The 21,393-nt window shown below is 44.5% G+C and overlaps 1 protein-coding gene across 1 annotated transcript in view; it reads left to right on the top strand.

The window, feature by feature from the left end:
- LOC137384021 (cell death regulator Aven-like) overlaps positions 1-21,393 on the top strand; it is a 56,567-nt gene that overhangs the window by 18,306 nt on the left and 16,868 nt on the right. The window contains exon 2 of the mRNA XM_068057587.1: positions 4,212-4,275. Within this exon, the coding sequence (XP_067913688.1) occupies positions 4,212-4,275 (64 nt within the window). The remainder of the gene's footprint in view (positions 1-4,211; positions 4,276-21,393) is intronic.

Genomic DNA, 21,393 nt, shown 5'->3' with positions numbered 1-21,393 from the left:
TCGGGCAGACCAAAGAGCATCTTTCACCGAATTGATAGTCCTCCAGCAGCAGTTGATGTTTATCTCGGTGTGCGTCCCTGGGAACAGCCCATAGAGCACAGACTCCTGTGTTACAGAGCTGCTTGGGATGAACCTCGGCAAAAACCACTGCATCTCTTTCCACACCTGTTGTGCAAAGACAAATTTCAGAAGGAGGTGGGCAACTGTCTCTTCTCCACCACAGCCACCTCGAGGGCATTGTGCAGAGGGTGTGAGACTCCGAGCATGCAGGAAGGATCTGACGGGGTGGGCTCTTCTCACCACCAGCCAAGTTACATCTTAGTGCTTGTTTGAGAGTTCTGGTGACAAGGCATTCTGCCAAATGACTTTGGCAGTCTGCTTGGGGAACCACCCGACAGGATCCACCATCTCCTTTTCCCGTCGGGCCTTGAGGACATTCCATGCAGATCACTGCCTGATGGATTGGTGGTCAAAGGTGTTTTTCCGCAGAAACTTTTCCACGAAGGATAGGTGGTACGGCACGGTCCAACTGGATGGAGCGTTCCGCGGCAATGTGACCAGACCCATCCTTCGCAACACCGGGGACAGATAGAACCTCAGCACGTAGTGACACTTGGTGTTTGCGTACTGGGGATCTACACACAGCTTGATGCAGCCGCACATGAAGGTGGTCATCAGGATGAGGGCGATGTTGGGTACGTTTTTCCCGCCCTTATCCAGAGGTTTGAACATCATGTCCCTTCGGACCCGGTCCATTTTGGATCCCCATATGAAGTGGAAAATGGCTCGGGTGACCGCCACTGCGCAGGAGTCGGTTATGGGCCAGACCTCCGCCACGTACAGCAACAACGTGAGCACCTCGCATCTGGTGACCAGCTTCTTACCCACAATGGAGAGAGATCGCTGCTGAGGCACGTTTTTTTAATTTCCAAAATATATTTTATTCATAAAAATCTGTAAAAAAAATACATGACAAAACAGTTCTAAACAGCACCAAGTCAAAAAATATCAACAGTGCAAAGGAGGTCAGTTTCCTTCAATACAGGAGTGAGTTGCCTCACAACCCTTCCATTTCATTTTTCATGCCATATATATTTTACAGCACATGAAAATATTCCGGGTGGAGGTCGAGGGATTTCCCATGGATCCAGCCCCTCAGTTCAGCTTGGTGGGGGGACCTTACACAGTGGTCTTTCCCCATTGAGCCTTTGCCGTGGCTGCCCCAAGCTTTAGTGCGTCCCTCAGCACACAGTCCTGGACCTTGAAATGTGCCAATCCGCAACATTCGGTTGTGGACCGAGGCACTTATGTTTCATCAAGGAGATGACATAGTTCATTCACCACAAGCCAACCTGCAGCCTTACAGCAGGGCGAAGTCATCACTGCCAGTAAATGTCAAGGTCACTGTGGCTCTAAATTTCTATGCCAGCAGATCCTTCCAGGTGAGAGCAGGTGACATTTCCAACATTTCTAAGTTTACCATCTGTCCTTGGAGCAGGGAGGTGACAGAGGCCCCGTACAGAAGGAGAGAGGCCTTCATTGTCTGCTCACAGGACGAGTGAGCATATGGCTTTTGCAGGCTAGCAAGATTTCCAGTAGTGCATGGTGCCATTGACTGCATTGCATGAGATGCTGTGGGCCCCACATGTCAACCGAGAGATGTACCACCACCTCAAGGGTTACTGCTCCATTAACGTGCAGCTAGTACATGACCTTGCCCAGAAGATCCTGTTTGTAAATGCAAACTATACAAGTAGCAGCCACCACACATTCACCCTGCATCAGTCAGCTGGACCCATTGTCTTTGGCTGACCTTGAAGAACTGGAGCTTGGCTGCTTGGTGACAAGAGTTACTCGTTCTATACCTGCCTCATGACTCCCCTCCACCACAATAACATGCATGGACAATGAGAGTTATGCAGTCACTAGGAAGGTCATGGAGCAAAGTATCGGCATCCTGAAACAACGGTTCCACTGCCTGGACTGCTTGCGGGGAGGCTTCCAATACTCACTGGTGCATTGAGCAGCATGAAAGTTTGGCGGTGCAGTGGATAGGATTTTTCATTTGAAGAAACATTCACTGACCTTTGTAATATTCTAATGCGGATTAGTATAATAAAGGAATATCTGAGAGATTGACAGTAACAGGAACTGGAGTTTATTTACATTCATCTAACTTCTATGTCTTCTAATTTCACTCTGCATGAGGTTCTGTACAAGTTCTGTTACATCACTTCCGGTGATGACAGTCACTGACTATTTACGTATTCTGCCCAGTAACAACCTTTTATGATATTATATGACAACCTTGACCGTCTATGTGAGGTCATTGAACTTTTTCTGGCATTACAACTAGGTTCTTGGGACCAGAATCCAGGAATTGGCCTCCCTAGCCACCTGCTCCCTTTGCCATCAAGGCCCCTATGGAACTATGGCATCTCTCTTCCTTTCAACCTTCATCACTAAGACCTCTAGTGCTGCACCCGAAAACCTGGGAAATCTCTCTCTGGCCTGTTGTTCCATTTGCTGTCCTATACCTTGCACCAAAGTCTTCCTGAGACTGCTCAAGCAGCTGCTGGAACATGAGTGCAACTCCCCTTTAAGAGGTGCAGGCTAGCTGTGCATCGTGCTAGCCATGCACGCACCTGGCCCTCCTGCTGAGTGTGCAATCAGTCAGTAGCGCGCTTTGCACTGGGCTGCATGCTGCAATCATGTAGATGAGCAGACAGCACAAATATTGGGAATGGGCAAGGGGTAATTATGCATTGCGATCCCTATGCCCAGTATTGGGCCAATCCATTTCTTCCCCTTAAATCTTTTAGAAGCGACCTTAATAATCTTGCTTTTGTCATTGTTCATAACATTTTAAATATTTTGATTTGCTTCATTTACAAAGATAATTTGTTTTTTTTATTTACAATTTGGTTTATGAGATGTCTTTGCTTCTGAGGTTGATGTTTCAACAAATGGCATGTAGAAGTCTAAGCAATCTGGGCTCAGAATGGTGTTGCTCTCCCAAACTTATCAGTTCTCATCATGTGCTAATCTGCCATAAGGTATTTCTGTTCATAAATATTTAGTTACTGTGATTTTAGCACTTTTTCATGGCTGTCATCCTGATTACATGTGAAAAAGTTTCCTTGATTGTTAGAAATATGCATAGTTCCACAAGCTTTCAGACAAGTGACATTAAAACAATTTGTGCCAATGCTGAAGTACTCGATTATGTGCAATTGAATAGAAGGCGAGTCTAGTTCAGGCCATTCTTCTAAAGAGAAATTAGGATTTCCTATGAAAAAAAAGCTCCACTGTTATATATTCATCTCACCTCTCCTGCGGGGATTAATTATTCATTTGCTTTAAAGGAGTAGTCTTTTAAGAACAATCACACAAATTGGTACAAAGCAATTTTACTAATATGAAATAAGTACAGTTTAGGAAGGGCTATTATTGTGACAATTGTTATATATTAGGAACAAATGTGAACAAAAAGTTTAGAGCTTCTAACTGCCTCACCAGTTCAGCCATTGTAAGTGAAGCAGCATGAGGGTAACATGTTACCTGTCACCATCACAACGGTGGCAATTCACTCTGAAAACCATAATATTGCATTCACATTATCTTGAGATTTGCATTTCTTGGCAAACCTTGTGCTCACTAGGATTAACGTTGGGCAGTGAGACACTTTTTTGCATCCAGTGTTAACACCAACAACTGCAGGACAGGGACAGCATGGGTTACACGTTACCTCTAACATGGGCCACAAACTCAACTTTCTACAGTTATGTTACATTTTCATTTCCTACACCAGCTACACTTGTGAACTCTGCATGAAATTACCAATTTATTGCTAAGTTACACTTAACCATGTGCTTTGAGGCAATACCAATGAAAAGCTGCAAATTCCTCAAACTTATTCCATCCAGGAGCTTTACAAGGATCAAGCAGATGAGTTCCATCCCATCAGGCTGAAATAAATACAATTACAAACTCCAACAGGGGACTTTTAAACCCTGGGGCGGTTGGGAGGCTAAAAATAAAAAAATGGAAAACCGGACTGCAAGCCACCCACTTCCAATTTTAATAGAGGGGTGGGTTGCAGGGGAGGTGGGTGGCAGGTGACCAACCCAAGAGGCTGATCGATCATTAAAATATTTTAAGCAAGCTGCATGCCTCCGTTTTAGCTACACTTTTATTTTTCACACCCGCAGGCCATGTTTCCGAAACCTCAGGAAACCTGACAGATGAAAAAAGGCATGAAGGTCCAGATCTCAGGTAAGTTCCTTTCTAGCACTTATTATAGAGTCATTTATGGCATAGAAGGAGGCCATTAGGCCCATCGAATCCATGCTGGCTCTCTGCGGAGCCATTCAGTCAATCCCCCGCACATGCCCATCCAATTTCCTTTTGAAATCATTGATTGTTGTGAGCTAGGAAAAGCTGGAGTGCTTCCCCCAGCCTACCAGGCAATTTTGTTTTTAGCCCCGCAATCAGCCCCCCACAATCTAAACCTGATGACTCCCATCTCTCCTAAACATTCGTCCCCCCATCCAAACTCTGAAGACCTTGATCTTACCCCGAACCACAGATCCAAACACCAAAGAACCTGATCTCTCTGTGGTTGGTTTCCCACCTGGCAGGCGATCAAACTGTCAATTCGGATTGGCTGTTGGGCAGAAAACCTTTTGAAACAAGTTAAATCAGGTCCTGCCATTAAATTTGACACAGCCTGTTGGAAACCCTTACTCCGGGTTTCCCATCTGCAAATCCTCTTCCCCCATGCTCTTCCCACCTCAGAGTTATTATCAGGACACAAAGGTCAAAGGACAAGACTAAATATATAGTGGTTATAACATAGGAGGTAATTTTTCAAATGCTTGTGGACTGTAGGAAGCCTCAGCATCAGCAGCACTGTCTGATAAATGTGTGTGACTAGTGCAAAGAACCTTCACATGAATTCCAGATATGTTAGAAGTTGCCATAATGCATTTTTCTTCAGGAGTTCTGCTAGTCTTAACCTCTCCAAGGAAGATAGTCAAGTGAACAGATGACTTGTGGGTCACAAGGCATACCCCTTGATGCCATAGATTTGTCTGAAAGCAGCATCTCTATTGAATAAGGCCATATATAATCTCATGGAATATTTGGACTGCACGCTATAGGAGGATGTTGAGGCAGTCGAGGGGGTGCAACGCTTGGATGTTACCTGGTATGGCGAAGTACAAATACAAAGAAAATCTTAAAATTGGGGCTTTTTCATTACAGCCAAGGATATTAATGGGCGATTTGATAGAGGTGTTTAAAATGAAGGTGGAGAGTATGACAGTATAGTAGGAAACAGACTGATTCCAGTCTGAGCATAGGTTTAAGATTAAATGCAACAGCTTTTGGGGAGAGAGGAGAAACAATTTTCCACAGAGACTGCAGAAATGATTGCCAAAGTTAGTCATTGAAGCAGAGTGGGTTAGCTAGGTGCTTGAAGGAAAGGGAAATAAATAGATATGGGGTAAGAGTGGACACATGGGATTGGGACGATTGCTCTTGCGAATGATAAACACCAACCTGGGTTGGTTGGGCTGAATAGCCTGTTTCTTTATAGTAATTTGTATTTAATTCTATGTAATAGTTTCAGGTTGAATAATTGAACAATGCTATGATGAGGCACATTCTTCTACCAGAGTGGTCATCAAAGGAAAATCAGCCCCATCGTTGAAGTCACATGAGGTGCTTGCATTGGGTGAAGTGGATGACACATTTACTTTAAGATATTAGCTCCTGGTGAGGCATTGGGTAATGCTGTTGGTTCTTATACAGCATCTATATAAACAAAAGACAAAATATGCTAGAATGATGTCTGCTTGACATTCTTTCAAATATAATTTACCTGAAAAGTTCCATGTGATATGGTCCTGTGCAATTGAATAGGTGCAGGCAGAAGAAGGAATGTAAGAAAGATGGTACTAGACCTGACTTGGTGGAGATTTCCCACTCCTAACCATTCTGTGGGAATGAGCTCTTTAAAAGCAGTCAAAGGATGGTTCTTCTGCCATGTGCATCTGCTCCTTTTGATTATCTGCCACCTTATCCTGCAGGCACAGAAGCAATGTTGGAAGTGTCAGGGAAACAGAAAGAGACGCACAGGTGCTAATTCTGCAGTTCTTGGTGGGTGTGAATACATGCATATGGATTTAGCGTCTAAGTTATGTTGGAAATATTTTTGGATGAAATCCTTTTAAGATGTTCATGTATCAAAGGTTTCAGGTAAAGTTACAATTGTAATTTGTGTTCTGCATCAAATAGGACATATATTGTTACTAAAGTTGGAGGAAACACTTTATGGTATGACTACTTTGCCAATATGGTAATATTTGGTAGCCTTAGTTTGGCTGGAATGTCAAGTTTGCAATTTTTTGCATTTACAGCCATTTTTTCTAGAAGTTGAATACAACATTGGCACTTTGTACCATCTCTTCCCAGGAACGTTGGGCTCCTTCCCTGTGGGAAAATGACCAGGCATATCAAACAGTTCCAGTACATCTCTATTGCTACATTTGGTAATATTGTTGTTTTTGCACATTGTTGTTCTAATTCTCACTTTCTGTTGCATTCAATGTGTTGAAAAACTTTTTAAAATTAAAAGCAGACTTCACTTTAATGTCTAATGCAGATCTAAATTTCATTTCATTGAAACAGTGTACTCCTGAACATTGCCAGATTGCATAAGGTTCTCCTACCTTTTCTCCCTCTGTTTCCATCCTCCTCCTCTTATCCCTTTCCTCATTTCCTCCACATTTCCCCTTTCTCTTTCCCCTCCACTTTCTCCCCCTCATCCCCTCTTCTGTTTTCCACCTCTTTCTCTCCTCCGCTTCCCCTGCCCTATCTGTCCTTTGCTACAATTGAGACAAAGCTGACGCTACCATGTGATTCTGGCAGGTCAAAGGTTGTGAAATTGTTAGCTCTATCTCCAGAATCCATGTTATGATCTTTTCTTCCCTGCATTTTCTTCCCTGAAAATCCACTTCTGAATATTGTCTGCCTTCTCCCTGCAAAGTGAGAAGAATCATGCTGGTATAATCTGACAAGGGATCTGCAGAGAAAGCTTTCAGTCAAGCCATATTCTTTTCCAGAAAGCCAGTTGGTGAAAGATAGAACTGCAGCCAATTTTTAAACACCTCTATATTTATTTAACAGAGTTACACGTTACACGCATATGTCTCCTAATGCAAAAATCACTGTTATAGTATATGTCTATTTATAGGGGGTTCAAGTGAATGCCCAGTTATTGCCCACTACCTCCATACAACACAATTAATATACAATTAACAAGCCAGACAACAAACTGAGCTGGCAACTTCACATCTATAATGGCAGCTGAAAATCTATAATCACTAATGCATGCAGAAGTGGTGCCGATCCATAGATGTAATATTAGCTGGTATTGCCATCAAAGTGAAAACCCTGAACAGTAAAGGCATTTGATAAAACACTTCTGTAAGCAACTGCAACACTTTGATCCTCAGGTAAACTTTAATAAGATTAACAAAAGTTTGCAGTGACAGGAAAGGCCATTTGGGTTATTGAGTTCGCTTTCTAATGCTTCATGTACAACTTATACTGTCATGGATTCTTCAGAATCCATTTATCCTTTTGAGGGAACCAAATAACCATAGGTAACACTATATAGAGAGAATTCAATAAAAACACTCCAGGATATCAATCCACTGTTATTTAGCTGACTTCTAAACATAACTTTCCATTGACTTGGACCCAGAGAAATAATCATTAAAATCCGGTAAACCTTCAACCCCTTTGTAAATACATACCTAGCCAATTTCCTTTTAAAAGGTGTTATTCAACTGCAACATTAATTGAAATTTATTCCATTTGCTCACCATCCTATGGAAAGAAAAATGTCTTCTAATCTCTAGTCTTGATTGAAACTTGCCCACTTTGTACTCATCCTCAAGATGTGCAAACACAGTTTGAGTAAAAATGACTGTTTACATCCACATTATCTATGATTTTCACTGTTCTAAAGTTCTGGATAATATTCCCTCTGAGTCTTACTTCCCTCCATGAGGAACATGTACATTTCTGTCAGCCTATTCAGAAGTTCGTGTTTTTAGTCCTGGATTAATTAGCCCATGACATAAATTTAACAAAGAGCTCCAGGAGATTCAGGGCTTAGCAGAAAGATGACTCGTCCTACACAAGCAAGGAAAGAGACAACTTTTTAAATTAATCGCATTTCAGAGAATATCAACAGTAGCTTAGGATGTGGGAATTTCAAAGAGCGTTCTCATCAGCCATTTTGCAATCAAAGCTTTGCTTTGACAACATGCTTTCAGCTGCCTAGGCCCAAAGCTCTGGTATTCCTTCCCTAAACTTCTCTGCCTCTCTACCTCACTCTTTTCCTTTAAAACACTCCTTAAAACCTACCTTTTTGACCAAGATTTGATCATCAGTCCTAATACCTCCTTATGTGCTGTGTCTATCAGTGGCTTTTTAACTCAGCCACCTCAATATCATTTTAATTCCAGATTTTCTGTCCAACCAATGGCAGTGAGTGTGATGATGGCCCACATGATGCAATCTGAACTGCAGTATTTAAAAGGCCAACCCAAAAATTGCAATTTGGAGCAGTTGGAAACAAGAGAGGAGGAAGTTAAAGAATGGAGTTGAGATTTTCCAAAGCTGCATTGCAGATCAATGATGCCTCCCTTAATGTGCTGCTAGGAACTGTGAGGAGCTGGAGCAAGATACTATTCCCCAGCAATGGAAGGGTGAAACATACGGCAGAAACAGAGAAGGCATGGTTTTTGGTTTCCCAGGAAGTGAACAGCAGGAGCCTAGTGTCACACTCCAGGATGAACAGAGGAACATAGGAAATAAGAGTAGGAGTAGGCCATTCAGCCCCTCGAGCCTTCTCCCCCATTCAACTGGATCTTGGCTGATCTTCTACCTCAGTGCCATTTTCCTGCACTATCCCATATCCCTTGATATCTTTAGTATCTTGAAATCGATCGATCTCTGTCTTGAGCATACTCAATGATTGAGACTCCACAGCCCTCTGGGTTAGAGAATTCCACAGATTCACCACCCTCTAAGTAAAGAACTTTCTCCTCATCTCAGTCCTAAATGGCCTAACTCTTATTCTGAGACTGTTCCTGGTTCTAGACCCCCCAGTCAGGGGAAACATCCTTCCTGCATTAAACTTGTTGAACCCTGTTAGAATTTTGTATGCTTCAATAAGATCACCTCTCATTCTTCTCAACTTTAGAGAATATAGGCTCAATCTCCTCAATCTCTCCTCATAGGACAATCTCACCATCTCAGGAATCAGTCTGGTGAACCTCCGTTGCACTCCCTCGATGGCAAGTATATCCTTCCTTAGGTAAGGAGACCAAAACTGTACACAATACGCTAGGTGTCGTTTCACCAAGGCTCTATGCAATTGCAGCAAGACTTCTTTACTCCTGTACTCAAATCCTCTTGCAATAAAGGCCAATATACCATTTGCCTTCCTAATCGCTTGCTCCACCTGCATGTTAGCTTTCAGTGATTTATGAACAAGGATATCCTGGTCCCTTTGGACGTCAACACTTCCCAATCTCTTACCATTTAAGAAATACTCTGCATTTCTGTTTTACCTACCAAAGTGGATAACTTCACATTTTTCCACATTATATTCCATCTGCCATTATCTTGCCCACTCACTTAGCCTGCCTAAATTCCCCTAAAGCCTCTTTGCATCCCCCTCACAACTCACATTCCCACCTGGTTTTGTGTCATCAGCAAACTTGGAAATATTACATTTGGTCCCCACATCCAAATCATTAATATAGATTGTGAATGGCTGGGGCCCAAACACTGATCCTTGCAGTACCCCACTAGCCACAGCCTCCCAATCTGAGAATGAGCCATTACTTTCTGTTTTCTGTTCATTATCCAATTCTCAATCCATGCCAGTATATTACCCCCAATTCCATGTGTTCTAATTTTGCTTACTAACCTCCTGTGTGGGACCTTATTGAAAGCCTTTTGAAAATCCAAATATACCACATCCACTGGTTTTCTATTCTGCTAGTTACATCCTCAAAAAACTCTCACAGGTTTGTCAAACATGATTTCCCTTTCATGAATCCATGCTGACTCTGCCCAATCCTACCATTATTTTCTATTTCCAGTTATAACATCCTTTATAATAGATTCCAGTATTTTCCCTACTACTGATGTCAGACTAACAGGTCTGTAGTACCCCACTTTCTCTCTTCCTCCTTTCCTAAATAGTGGGGTTACATTTGCTACCTTCCAATCTTCAGGAACTGTACCAGAATCTATAGAATTTTGGAAGATGTTGGATGCAGTGCAGGAAACAGTTTAATGATATAAGCAAGTCAGGAAAGGTGAGTAGTTACACATTCACCTACATCTTATCTTATTGTGCGAATCACCCAACCCCTCAATCTGTCTTCTCAAGCCTACTCCATCAGATCACTCCTCAGTTTACCCACTTACCTTGCAGGTGCAGTCATCCCTGTCTGTATGCAGTTCCTCACATCACCATCTAACAAGCCAGCGCTCCCACTCACCCTCATCCTTAGGCAATTTCATGCCTCTCCCTCATACTCTCCTTCACCACATGTACTCCATCCATTGGCTGAACACATGCCATTACACTCACTCATGGGTCTGTTCTTTCTCTTGTTGCATGGGAAGAGAGCACAGAGCACCAGGAAAAGGAAGAGAACCAGAACTATCTCTCAACTAGCAACTGCAGAGGGTGAGGCACAGGAGGTCAGTGGAGTGTGGGCATGTCTGGCCATCAGGCAGGGAGCTCCAGCTACATGGTGACACAATTAAATATCAGTCACCCATATGTCATATGGCACTCAATTGTAGGAAATATTAGCTTTTTATATCTTTTTTGCAGAATGAATTTTATGTACCTTTATACATGGCCCCTATAAGTTTTGGTAAATGAAGAGTTAAATTTAGATGTGTGCCTTAGTGAAAAAAGTGCTGCCTGCACAGATTGAGTCAACTGAAACCACATAGTCATAGAGATATAGAGTTATACAGCACAGAAACATGCCCTTCGGCCCATCGTGTCTGTGTCGGCCATCAAGCACCTATCTATTCTAATCCCATTTTCCAACACTTGGTCCGTTGCCTTGTATACTATGGCATTTCATGTGCTTATCTAAATACTTCTTAAATGTTGTGAGGGTTCCTACCTCTACCACCCCTTCAGGCAGTGCATTCCAGATTCCAACCACCCTCTGGGTGAAAATTATTTTCCTCAGATCCCCTCGAAACCTTTTCCCCTTACCTTAAATCTATGCCCCCTGGTTATTGACCCCTCTGCTAAGGGAAAAAGTTTCTTTCTATCTATCCTATAAATGCCCCTCATAATTTTTTATACCTCAATCAGGTTCCCCCTCAGCCTTCTCTGCTCTAAGGAAAACAACCCTAGCCTATCCACTCTCGCTTAATAGCTGAAATGCTCCAGCCGAGGCAACATCCTGGTGCATCTTCTCTGCACCCTCTCCAGTGCAATCACATCCTTCCTATAGTGTGATGCAGATTAATAACATGAACAGATAAAGGGAAAGCAAAGAACAAATATCAAAAACTATGTAACAATTTGTGGTCAAAATGTAATCGAAAAGCAGGATAAGTTTCACTGGAAATGTATGAACTAATGAAGTTCAAGGTTGTAATGTGTGCACCAAGGACACATTGGCTGGGATTTTATGGGCCCCCCAAGGCGGGATCGGAGGCGTGGGGGGTGGGGGGGGGGGGCGTGGAGAATCGTGACAGGTGGTGGGAGCCCCCTTACCTCCCCGTTCCTCAGCGACCATCCCAGGGTTGGGATAGGCCGATGATAGCCTTCCCACCCAAATGCCAATTGAAGCCTTAAAGTGGTCTATTAACAGCCAATTAGGGCATCTGCCCGCTGCTGCTGGGTTCTTACCAGTGGCAGGGGGGGGGCCTCCACTGTGCAGGGAGGATGCCTTGTAAAATGGGGTGCCATCCCTGTGGGCTTGGGGGTGGTCGCTCCTCCATGGGCAATTTGTGGCCCATGGAGGACCTCTACCGGGAACAACTTTATCCACTGGGACCCCCCCCAATCCGCCTCATCCGGACTAACCTTAGCGGCCCTGCCTCACCTACCTCTGATCTGGGGTTCCACCGCTGGGTCTGAGTCCAAGGCCTCTGCAATACCAGCAGTGGCCACTGCTCCTGGTAGCAGTGCCGATACTGCTGAGCTGCTGGCCCTCTGATTGGCCGGCAGCTCATGGAGGCAGGATCCCCATCCAGCCGATTGTTTTGCGCATGTGATCATGATTAATGTATAAATGGAAGCATCGACAAATGAAATGGCAGGGCCAATTGAAGCAGCGATATGTATAAACCAACAATTAGTACGCAGCAAATCCACCGGAGCACAGGAGGAGCCACTGACTATGAAGAATAAAGGAATAGACCTGGAGAGGTTCGGTGCACAGATTTGAAGATGACAAAGGGAGAGACAAGAGAAGATGAGTCACGAGCCGTCTGTGCCACTAGAGCCGGTGGAGAGTAAAGGCCACCTGGACTAGGATATCGACTGCCTTGGATTTGTGTAGTATTGCTTTTTGCCTCAATAAATCATCCTGCTATCAATATATCAGGTGTCTCCTTGTCTGAATTCTTATTGTCTGGTCCAAGAACAAATTATACGTGAGGCGCTGGAGGTCAGTAGAGTTTTGGTGTGTCTAACCGTCGGAGATGGAAAATCAGGGAGCTCCCAGCTACCTGGTGACACAATTAAATATCATCCACGATATGTTAAATGGTACTCAATCATGTCGACATGATTTGAACAGCAAGTGAAAAATAATCATCCTCCTAATAGTACCTTGCAACATTCTTATCTTGCCAGTATTCATTCATGACTTTTATCTCTGATAGAGCCTTCAAGCATGCACCAGGGGTTGCTGAAGGTCATGGACAACAATTCGTCAGAGGAGCTGAATCCGAGAGTGCACCATCACAGGACTCATGCAATATTACCCACTAGGTCAGATCCTTGTCCCAGCTTCCAGTCTTGCCCGTTCTTGGGTGCTGTGTGGCAAGTCGCTTTTGAACTTGTTTGATGAATAGGAAGCCAGGAATTGATGGGGACCAATGGGGGGATGCAAAAGGGGTGGTTGATGGTTTGCAGGGCTGTTTTGTGTCAGTGACACTCCGAATGGGGAGGGGATTTTGGAAAAGTGACCAATGCATGTGCTTCGGTGAGACCTCATAGACAGATAGTTGGATTTTCAGCAGGTGGCTCTCGCTTTACAAGTGAGCAAGAGCAGCTGGTGGTGACAGGGCCAACAGTGAAGCGTCTGCATTGGAGGATGCAGTCCCCTCCAAGCTGGAATTGGTTGCCACAACTTGTGGGCTGTCGATGAACAGCAGAAACATTGAGCAGCAGCAGATAATATGTGATGGACCTTCCAATTCCACTCACCATGATTGCAGAGAGAATGGATAGGTCCACTTTAATCATGAGTAGATTAATGCCACAGGCCACTGAGATGATGCGTTCTTCCATGGATCGAGTTATCAGCATTGGGAACATCAAACACCCCAATCAAATAGGTCTTTGCACACCTTGACCATGACCATGCATACGCAGGATGCCAACATGTCTGCTGCCTTAAATAGGATGACAGGTACTTTAGCCTTGGCCTTTTAGAGCCCCACCGATCTGCATCAATGTGCTTTCCGTAACAGTGGTAGCAGTGAAATGTGGCTGAGCCATCAGAGTGATGAAAGCGAAAGGGGACATGGAAGTTGAGATTCCAATCGAAGCATTTCCATTTGTCACTTATGGCCCCCCACTCCCCTCGGTCAGTACCCCACATGCTACCATATCTCCCAGTGGCCGAGGCTGGTCCTGCACTAGTACAAGTGGAGCAGTCTTTACCAGAGCCCTCACAGGCTACAAAACCTAGAGGATATCAGCCAAAAACACCTTAGCCTCTACCTCTGCTCAATCCACAGGGGTTACACCATGTAGGAATTGTAGGAACAGGAACAGTATGGCTTTGTAGTTGCATAAAGGTATACACATTGGTTTATGAGAAAAGGTTGTGCTGTTATGTTTCTGTTCTTTAGTTCAGTCACATCAATATTATTCTTTTGCACCACTTTCTTATCTTGTTCACGCTGAATGGCAAGTAACTTCTGAACTTGTTTGATGAGCAGGAAGACATGAATTGAAGTGGACCAATGGGGCGATGCGAAAGGGATGCTTGGTTGTTTGCAGGACTGTTTTTGTCAGTGGCATTGGGGTTGGTGAGTGGAAGATTGGCCATTGCATGTACTTGTGGCATATGTCCACTGGTACAAACCAAGTGAAGCTTGCTTTAATAAGGGCATCCCCAGCATCCCAGGCAACAATGTGAGCAGCTGGTGCTGCATTGCCCTTATCATTTTCCTCCTCCTCCTCCTTACACCTCTGAATCTTCCGAGGAAGGTCTGAGCTCATTGTCTTGTACCTCCTGCAGATCCAAGCTTTGCTGTTGTGCAATGTTGTGCAGACCGCAGCAAACCATGGCTATTTGGAGACCCTGGCCGGTGGATACTGAGGGGGGACGGGGGGGGCCTCCAGATCTGTATAGGCGCCTGAACCGCCTATTTAGCATGTCGATGGCTTGTTGAATCACACATCTGGTGGTCATGTGGCATTCAGTTTAGTGCCATTGCACTTCATTGGGAGGATTTTTGACGGGTGTCATGAACTAAGCTCGAAGTGTGCATCCCTTATTGCCCAGTGGTCACCCCCTAAGCATACTTACAGGTCTGAAGACATCAGGGAACTTGCACTGTTGCAGGACAAAATCATAATGGTAGCTCTCTGGGAATCTTGCAGAAATATCTTTTAGTTGTTGCATACAGCTGCACATTGATGCAGTGGCAACTCTTGTGGTTAACGAATACTGAGTAATCATGGGGTGCCCAGATTGCCACTTGTGTATAGCTGATGACTACCTGTGAAAAGTCACTAGCGTAACCCAAGTGCTTACTCATTCTGACTGACAGCTTCACAGGCAAAGTTGACATAATTGCCAGCCCAGGCAAGCAAGCCGTCAGTCACCTATTTTATGAATTTGTGGGCTGTTGACTGGGAAATCCTGGATAAAGCTGCAGCAGAGCCAGAGAAAAATCTGGTGGGAAAAAAGCTGAGGGCAGTGATGACTTTGGCAGGTCCAGCAGGGGTTTGTAAATGTCTGCCACAATCTGATGTGGCATCTGGAGCCTCCTAAGACACTACTGTTCAGACATGCCAAGAAGATTGAGTCTCTGCCTGTCGACCCTGTTTTGCCCGCTGTGAGCTCCCCTCTTTGCTGCTCCCCTCTCTGCTATGCATCTACATATTGCTCCTCATCTGAGGTCCAATCTAAGGCAGCCAAAGCGCCACCAATCCTAATGTGATAGAACGAATCTCCAAAGTGTAGAAACTAAACTGTCAGCAAAGGTACTGTGAACACACTATGCCACTAGTAGGTAAGAAAATAGCTGTGAGTACTGAATCAAAATTTAAAAAATGCTGGAAATACTCAGCAGGTCTGGCAGTATCTGTGGAGCGAGAAGCAAAGTTAACCTTTCAGGTCTGTGACCCTTCATCAGAACTGGCAAAGGTTAGAAAAATCAGGTTTTAAACAAGTGAAGGGGAGGTGAGTGGGGGAGAGAACAAAGGGAAAGATGTTTGATAGGACAGAGGGAGATTAAATAACAAAGTTGTCCTGGGACAAAGGCAAAGCATGTGTTAATGAATGTGGTGAAAGACAAAGCATTAGTCCAGAGAGAGTGTTAATAGTGGAATAATGAACAGCTCTGACTGCATGAAAAGCAGGCACATGGTTAAAAAATAAAATATAAAAAAAATGCCTGTCATGTTCTGAAGATATTGAACTCAATGTTCAGTCTGCAAGGTTGTAGAGTGCCTAATCGAAAGATCAGGTGCTGCTCCTTGCGTTGATGTTCACTGGAACACTGGAGCAGGCCAAAGACAGAAATGTTAGCATGAGAGCAGGGGGTGGTGTATTGAAATGGCAAGCAACCGGAAGCTCGGGGTCATGCTTTCGGACTGAGAGGAGGTGTTCTGCAAAGAGGTCACCCAGTCTGCGTTTGGTCTCCCCATTGTAGAGGAGACCGCATTGTGAGCAGCGAATACAGTATACTAAATTGAAAGAAGTACAAGTAAATTGCTGCTTCACCTGCAAGGAGTGCTTGGGGCCTTTAATAGTGAGGAGAGAGGAGGTAAAAGGGCAGGTATTACACCTCCTGCGATTGAATGGGAAGGTGCCGTGAGAAGAGGACGAGGTGTTGGGGTTAATGGAGGAGTGGACCAGGGTGTCGCGGAGGGACTGATCACTTCAGAATGCTGACAGGGGAGGGGAGAGAAAGATGCATTTGGTAGTGGCATCACGCTGGAGATGGCAAAAATGGCGGAGGATGATCCTGTGGATGTGGAGGTTGGTGGGTTGGAAAGTGAGGACAAGGTGAACCCTGTCGCAGTTCTGGGAGGGAGGGGAAGGCGTGAGTGCAGATGTGTGGGAAATGGGCAGGACATGGTTGAGGGCCTTGTCAACCACATTGGGAGGGAATCCTAGGTTGAGGAAAAAGGAAGACCTATCAGAGGCACTGTTGTGAAAGTTGCATCATTAGAGCAGATGCGTCGGAGATGAAGAAACTGGGAGAATGGAATGGAGTCCTTACAAGAGGCAGGGTGTGAAGAAGTGTTGTCAAGGTAGCTATAGGAGTCGGTGGGCTTATAATGGATATTAATAGATTGCCTATCCCCAGAGATGGAGACAGAGAAGTCAAGGAAGGGAAGGGAAGTGTCAGAGATGGACTATGTAAAGGACAGAGAAGGGTGGAAATTGGAAGCAAAGTTGATAAAGTTTTCCAGTTCGGGGCGGGAGCAGGAAATGGCACCGATATAGTCATCAATATACCGGAAAAAGAGTTGGGGGAGGGGGCCTGAGTAGGACTGGAACATGGAATGTTCGACATTACCCACAAAAAGACAAGCATAACTAGGACTCATGTGGGTACCCATAGCAACACCTTTTACTTAAAGGAAGTGAGTGGATTTGAAGGAGAAGTTGTTCGATGTGAGAACAAGTTCAGCCAGGTAGAGGAGGGTGATAGTGGACGGGGACTGGTTAGGCCTCTGTTCAAGGAAGAAGCGGAGAGCCCACAAACCGTCCTGGTGAGGGAGGAGGTGCAGAGAAATTGGACATCCATAGTGAAGAGGAGGCGGTTAGGGCCAGGAAACTGGAAATTGTCAAAATGACGCAGGGCGTCAGAAGAGTCACAGATGTAGGTGGGAAGAGACTGGACCAGCGGAGAAAAGATAGAGTCAAGATAGGAAGAAATAAGTTCAGTGGGGCAGAAACCAGCTGAAACAATGGGTCTGCCAGGACAGTCCTGTTTGTGGATTTTAGGAAGGAGGTAGAAGCGGGCTGTCCGGGGTTGTGGGACTATGAGGTTTGAAGCTGTAGAGGGAAGATGTCTAGAGGAGATGAGGTTAATGACAGTCCTGTGGACGGTAGCTTGATGTTCAGTGATGGGGTCATGGTCCACGGAGAGGTAGGAAGAAGTGTCTGAGAGTTGGCGCTCAGCCTCGGCAAGGTAGAGGTCGGTATACCAGACTACAACAGCACCACCCTTGTCTGCAGGTTTGTTCACAATGTCGGAGAGAACGGAGTGCTGCAAGTTCAGAGGGAGACAGGTTAGAATGAGTGAGGGGAGCAGAGAAATTGAGACGGCCGATGTCTCGCTAACAGTTCTCAATGAAAAGATTAAGAGTAGGTAAGAGGCCAGAGGGAGGGGTCCAGGTGGTGGGTGAATGGGTCTGCTGGTTGGGGGAAGATCTCCTGGTCAAAGAAGTGAGCATGGAGGCGAAGGCGACGGAAGAAGAACTCAACATCATGCCAAGCGCAAAACTCATTCAGGTGGGGCGTAAGGGGATAAAACTGAGTACTTTGCTGAGTACAGAACATTCAACCTCAGAGAGAGGATGGTCAGAGGGTATAGTGAATACACGGTAAGGGGTCAGACCAGAAGGGATAGGGTCAGAGGGAAGTGAAGGGGAAGAAGGATCTTGAGGGGCATTAGTCCCCATCAGCTGCTGCAGCTTCTGTTCCTTAACATCTGAAAGGAAGAAAAAAAGTTTTTTGTTAATGCGTTGGATAAGGCGAAGGATGAAATGAAACTGCGGAGTAGAACACCTTTGAGATAAGGTGAGGCGATGCTTCTGGGCAGAGAGATCCAGTGTGTGCATGTGGTGGCACATGGCACTGAGTGTGGATCTCAGGATGTGGTGAGAACAGCAGTCCGAGGGACGTTGTATTTCTTGGAGATACCTGTAATCCTGGTGGAGTCACAGCATGAAGGATGAAACTTCAGTTGGAATCCACGTGCAATAAGTCAGAGCCAGACACAGTCACTGAGGAAGGTGATGTGGTTGTGAAAACAGGTTTTTGTAGACACTTTACTAGGCCCATTTCCCGCACTTCTGCCCTCACACCCTCCCCACCCTCCCAGAACTGCGACAGGGTTCCCCTTGTCCTCACTTTCCACCCCACCAGCCTCCACATCCAGAGGATCATGTTCCGCCATCTCCAGCATGATGCCACCACCAAGTGCCTCTTTTCCTCCCCTGCCAGCATTCCGAAGGGATCGTTCCCTCCGCGACACCCTGGTCCACTCCTCCATTACCTCCGACACCTTGTCCTCTTCTCACGGCATCTTCCCATGCAATCACAAGAGGTGTAATACCTGCCTTTTTACCTCCTTTCCCCTCACTATCCAAGGTGCCAAACACTCCTTTCAGGTAAAGTAGCAATTTACTTGTACTTCTTTCAATTTAGTATACTGTATTCACTGCTCACAATGCAGTCTCCTCTACATTGGGGAGACCAAACGCAGATTGGGTGATCACTTTGCTGAACACCTCCGCTCAGTCCAAACGTATGACCCCGAGATTCCAGTTGCTTGCCATTTCAACACTCCCCCCTGCTCTCATGCTAACATTTCTGTCTTTGGCCTGCTCCAGTGTTCCAGTGAACATCAACGCAAGGAGCAGCACCTGATCTTTTCGATTAGGCACTCTACAACCTTGCAGACTGAACATTGAGTTCAATATCTTCAGAACATGACTGGCATTTTTTTAATATTTTATTTTTTAACCATGTGCCTGCTTTTCATGCAGTCAGAGCTGTTCATTATTCCACTATTAACACTCTCTCTGGACTAATGCTTTGTCTTTCACCACATTCATTAACACATGCTTTGCCTTTGTCCCAGGACAGCTTTGTTATTTATTCTCCCTCTGTGCTATCAAACACCTTCCCTTTTGTTCTCTCCCCCACTCACCTCCCCTTCACTTGTTTAAAACCTGATTTTTTCTAACCTTTGCCAGTTCTGATGAAGGGTCACAGACCTGAAAGGTTAACTTTGCGTCTCGCTCCACAGATGCTGCCAGACCTGCTGGGTATTTCCAGCACTTTTTGTTCTGTTTCAGATGTCCTGCATCTGCAGTACTTTGCTTTTACTTATGTGATTACTGAACATTGTAGTATTTCCATGAGATGTTTTGACCCCTCAACTGTCATTGTGTTCTCACCTTGCTTTCATTGGTGAGTTTCAGGAAGCAAGGGAAACCTATTAACCTGACATTAAACTTGAGAGTCTTTGTAAATATTTCTCTAACTGAATGATTAATGTATACGAATTGGCAACCCCTCTCTCCTGAGTGGGATACTTGCACGCAGCCGAACGCACTCCAGTGAAATGAAGAAGTCAGCAGTTTGGAGCTGGCTTCTCGACATGTTGTCAGCTTCTCCAGTTTGAATTCCTCACCCACACCCAAATCCCATGTGCTCCACCTTGTTAAAGTTCCCCATTGTTTGTGGAGAGACAAGATGATCTGAGCCCGTTCTTCATAACACGGGTAAAACTGCCCAGCAAATTCAGAACACACAAACCACAGTCACAACAGAGCACATTAAAAGAAAAGACCATGCCAGATAGTCAACCAAACAGTGAGCAAGCACTGTAACCAGAACTTCTGATAGAACAGATTCCCATCAACACTTTGAAATCAAGCCCACTACCCTAATAACAAGGAATGGTAGCTGTGTACAAACCATGCAACAGTGACTTTATTCATCAGTGACTTAGAATAAACTGTTAGCATTCCATCTATTGAACTTCATTATTGATATAGATTATAATTTGGTATTCATAGTCCATTAGTGAATATCGGGGAATTAGAATATCATGAGCTGCAGGTGCATAGTTTCCTGAAATTTACTCCCTGCACACGTTGAAGTGAAAAACTGACCCTCACATGTTTTTCAGCTCAGAGGCTTTTCCTAATTGATTACTGCCTGAACTTATAGCAAATGCTATAATGCAGGTGTATCCAAAACCCAAATGGATTGCAGGTTTTATTTTCTTCCTGGTTGTAACCCATTGGGTTCCAACAGGTTCCCCATTGTGTTTTGCACATGAAGAATTACACAGATGATTATCTGCTGGTCTTGTAATTAAACACAGCTGCTGTTTAACAAGAGCTGCCTGTTCACCTGTTCTAATGTGATCACTCACATTAGGAGGTAGGCACAATGTCTGAGATGAGGCAAAGGAATTTAGCTCTGATTTTGAAAACATATTCAGTTTTTATTATTTCTTAAAACCTAATAAATCATATGAACCAGAGTATTGCAGGATGTTAGTCTAAGTATACATAATATATATATCTTTTTAAATTCTATTGTCTTTTTGAATCAATTTATTTTGTCCAATTCTTTCCCCTCATCTTCCATACAGAATTACATAGAATATACAATGTAGAAACAGGCCATTGCGTCCAAATGGTCTTTGCTGTTGTTTATACTCCACAGGAGCCTCCTCCCACTCTAATGAACTCTTCTTGGTGCGGGCCTGTATCCCTCCATTCCCTTCTCCCTCCTGTTTGTATCAAAGCTCCCGCTAATGCATAAATGTCAACTGCTTCAATCACCCCATGTGGCAGAGAGTCCCACATTCTTGCCACTCCCTGTGAAATGAAATTCTTCCTAAATTCTTGATTTGATCCGTTAGTGGCTATCTTATATGTGGCCCAGTACTTTGGCCACAGCTGTTCACTATCTATATAAATGCTTTGGATATGAGGACCATTGTAATATTTCCAAATTTGCTGATGACACAAAAATAGATGGGATTGTAAGTTGTGAGGAGGATTCAAGGAGGCTTCAAGGGCATTTGTACTAAGTGAATAGGTAAGAACATGGTAGATGGAATATAATGTGAATAAGCTTGAAGTGATCCACTTTGAAA

The sequence above is a fragment of the Heterodontus francisci genome, chromosome 25 (genome assembly GCF_036365525.1).
Source record: "Heterodontus francisci isolate sHetFra1 chromosome 25, sHetFra1.hap1, whole genome shotgun sequence".
Taxonomy (NCBI): domain Eukaryota; kingdom Metazoa; phylum Chordata; class Chondrichthyes; order Heterodontiformes; family Heterodontidae; genus Heterodontus; species Heterodontus francisci.
This window is presented reverse-complemented; position numbering and strand designations above follow the sequence as displayed.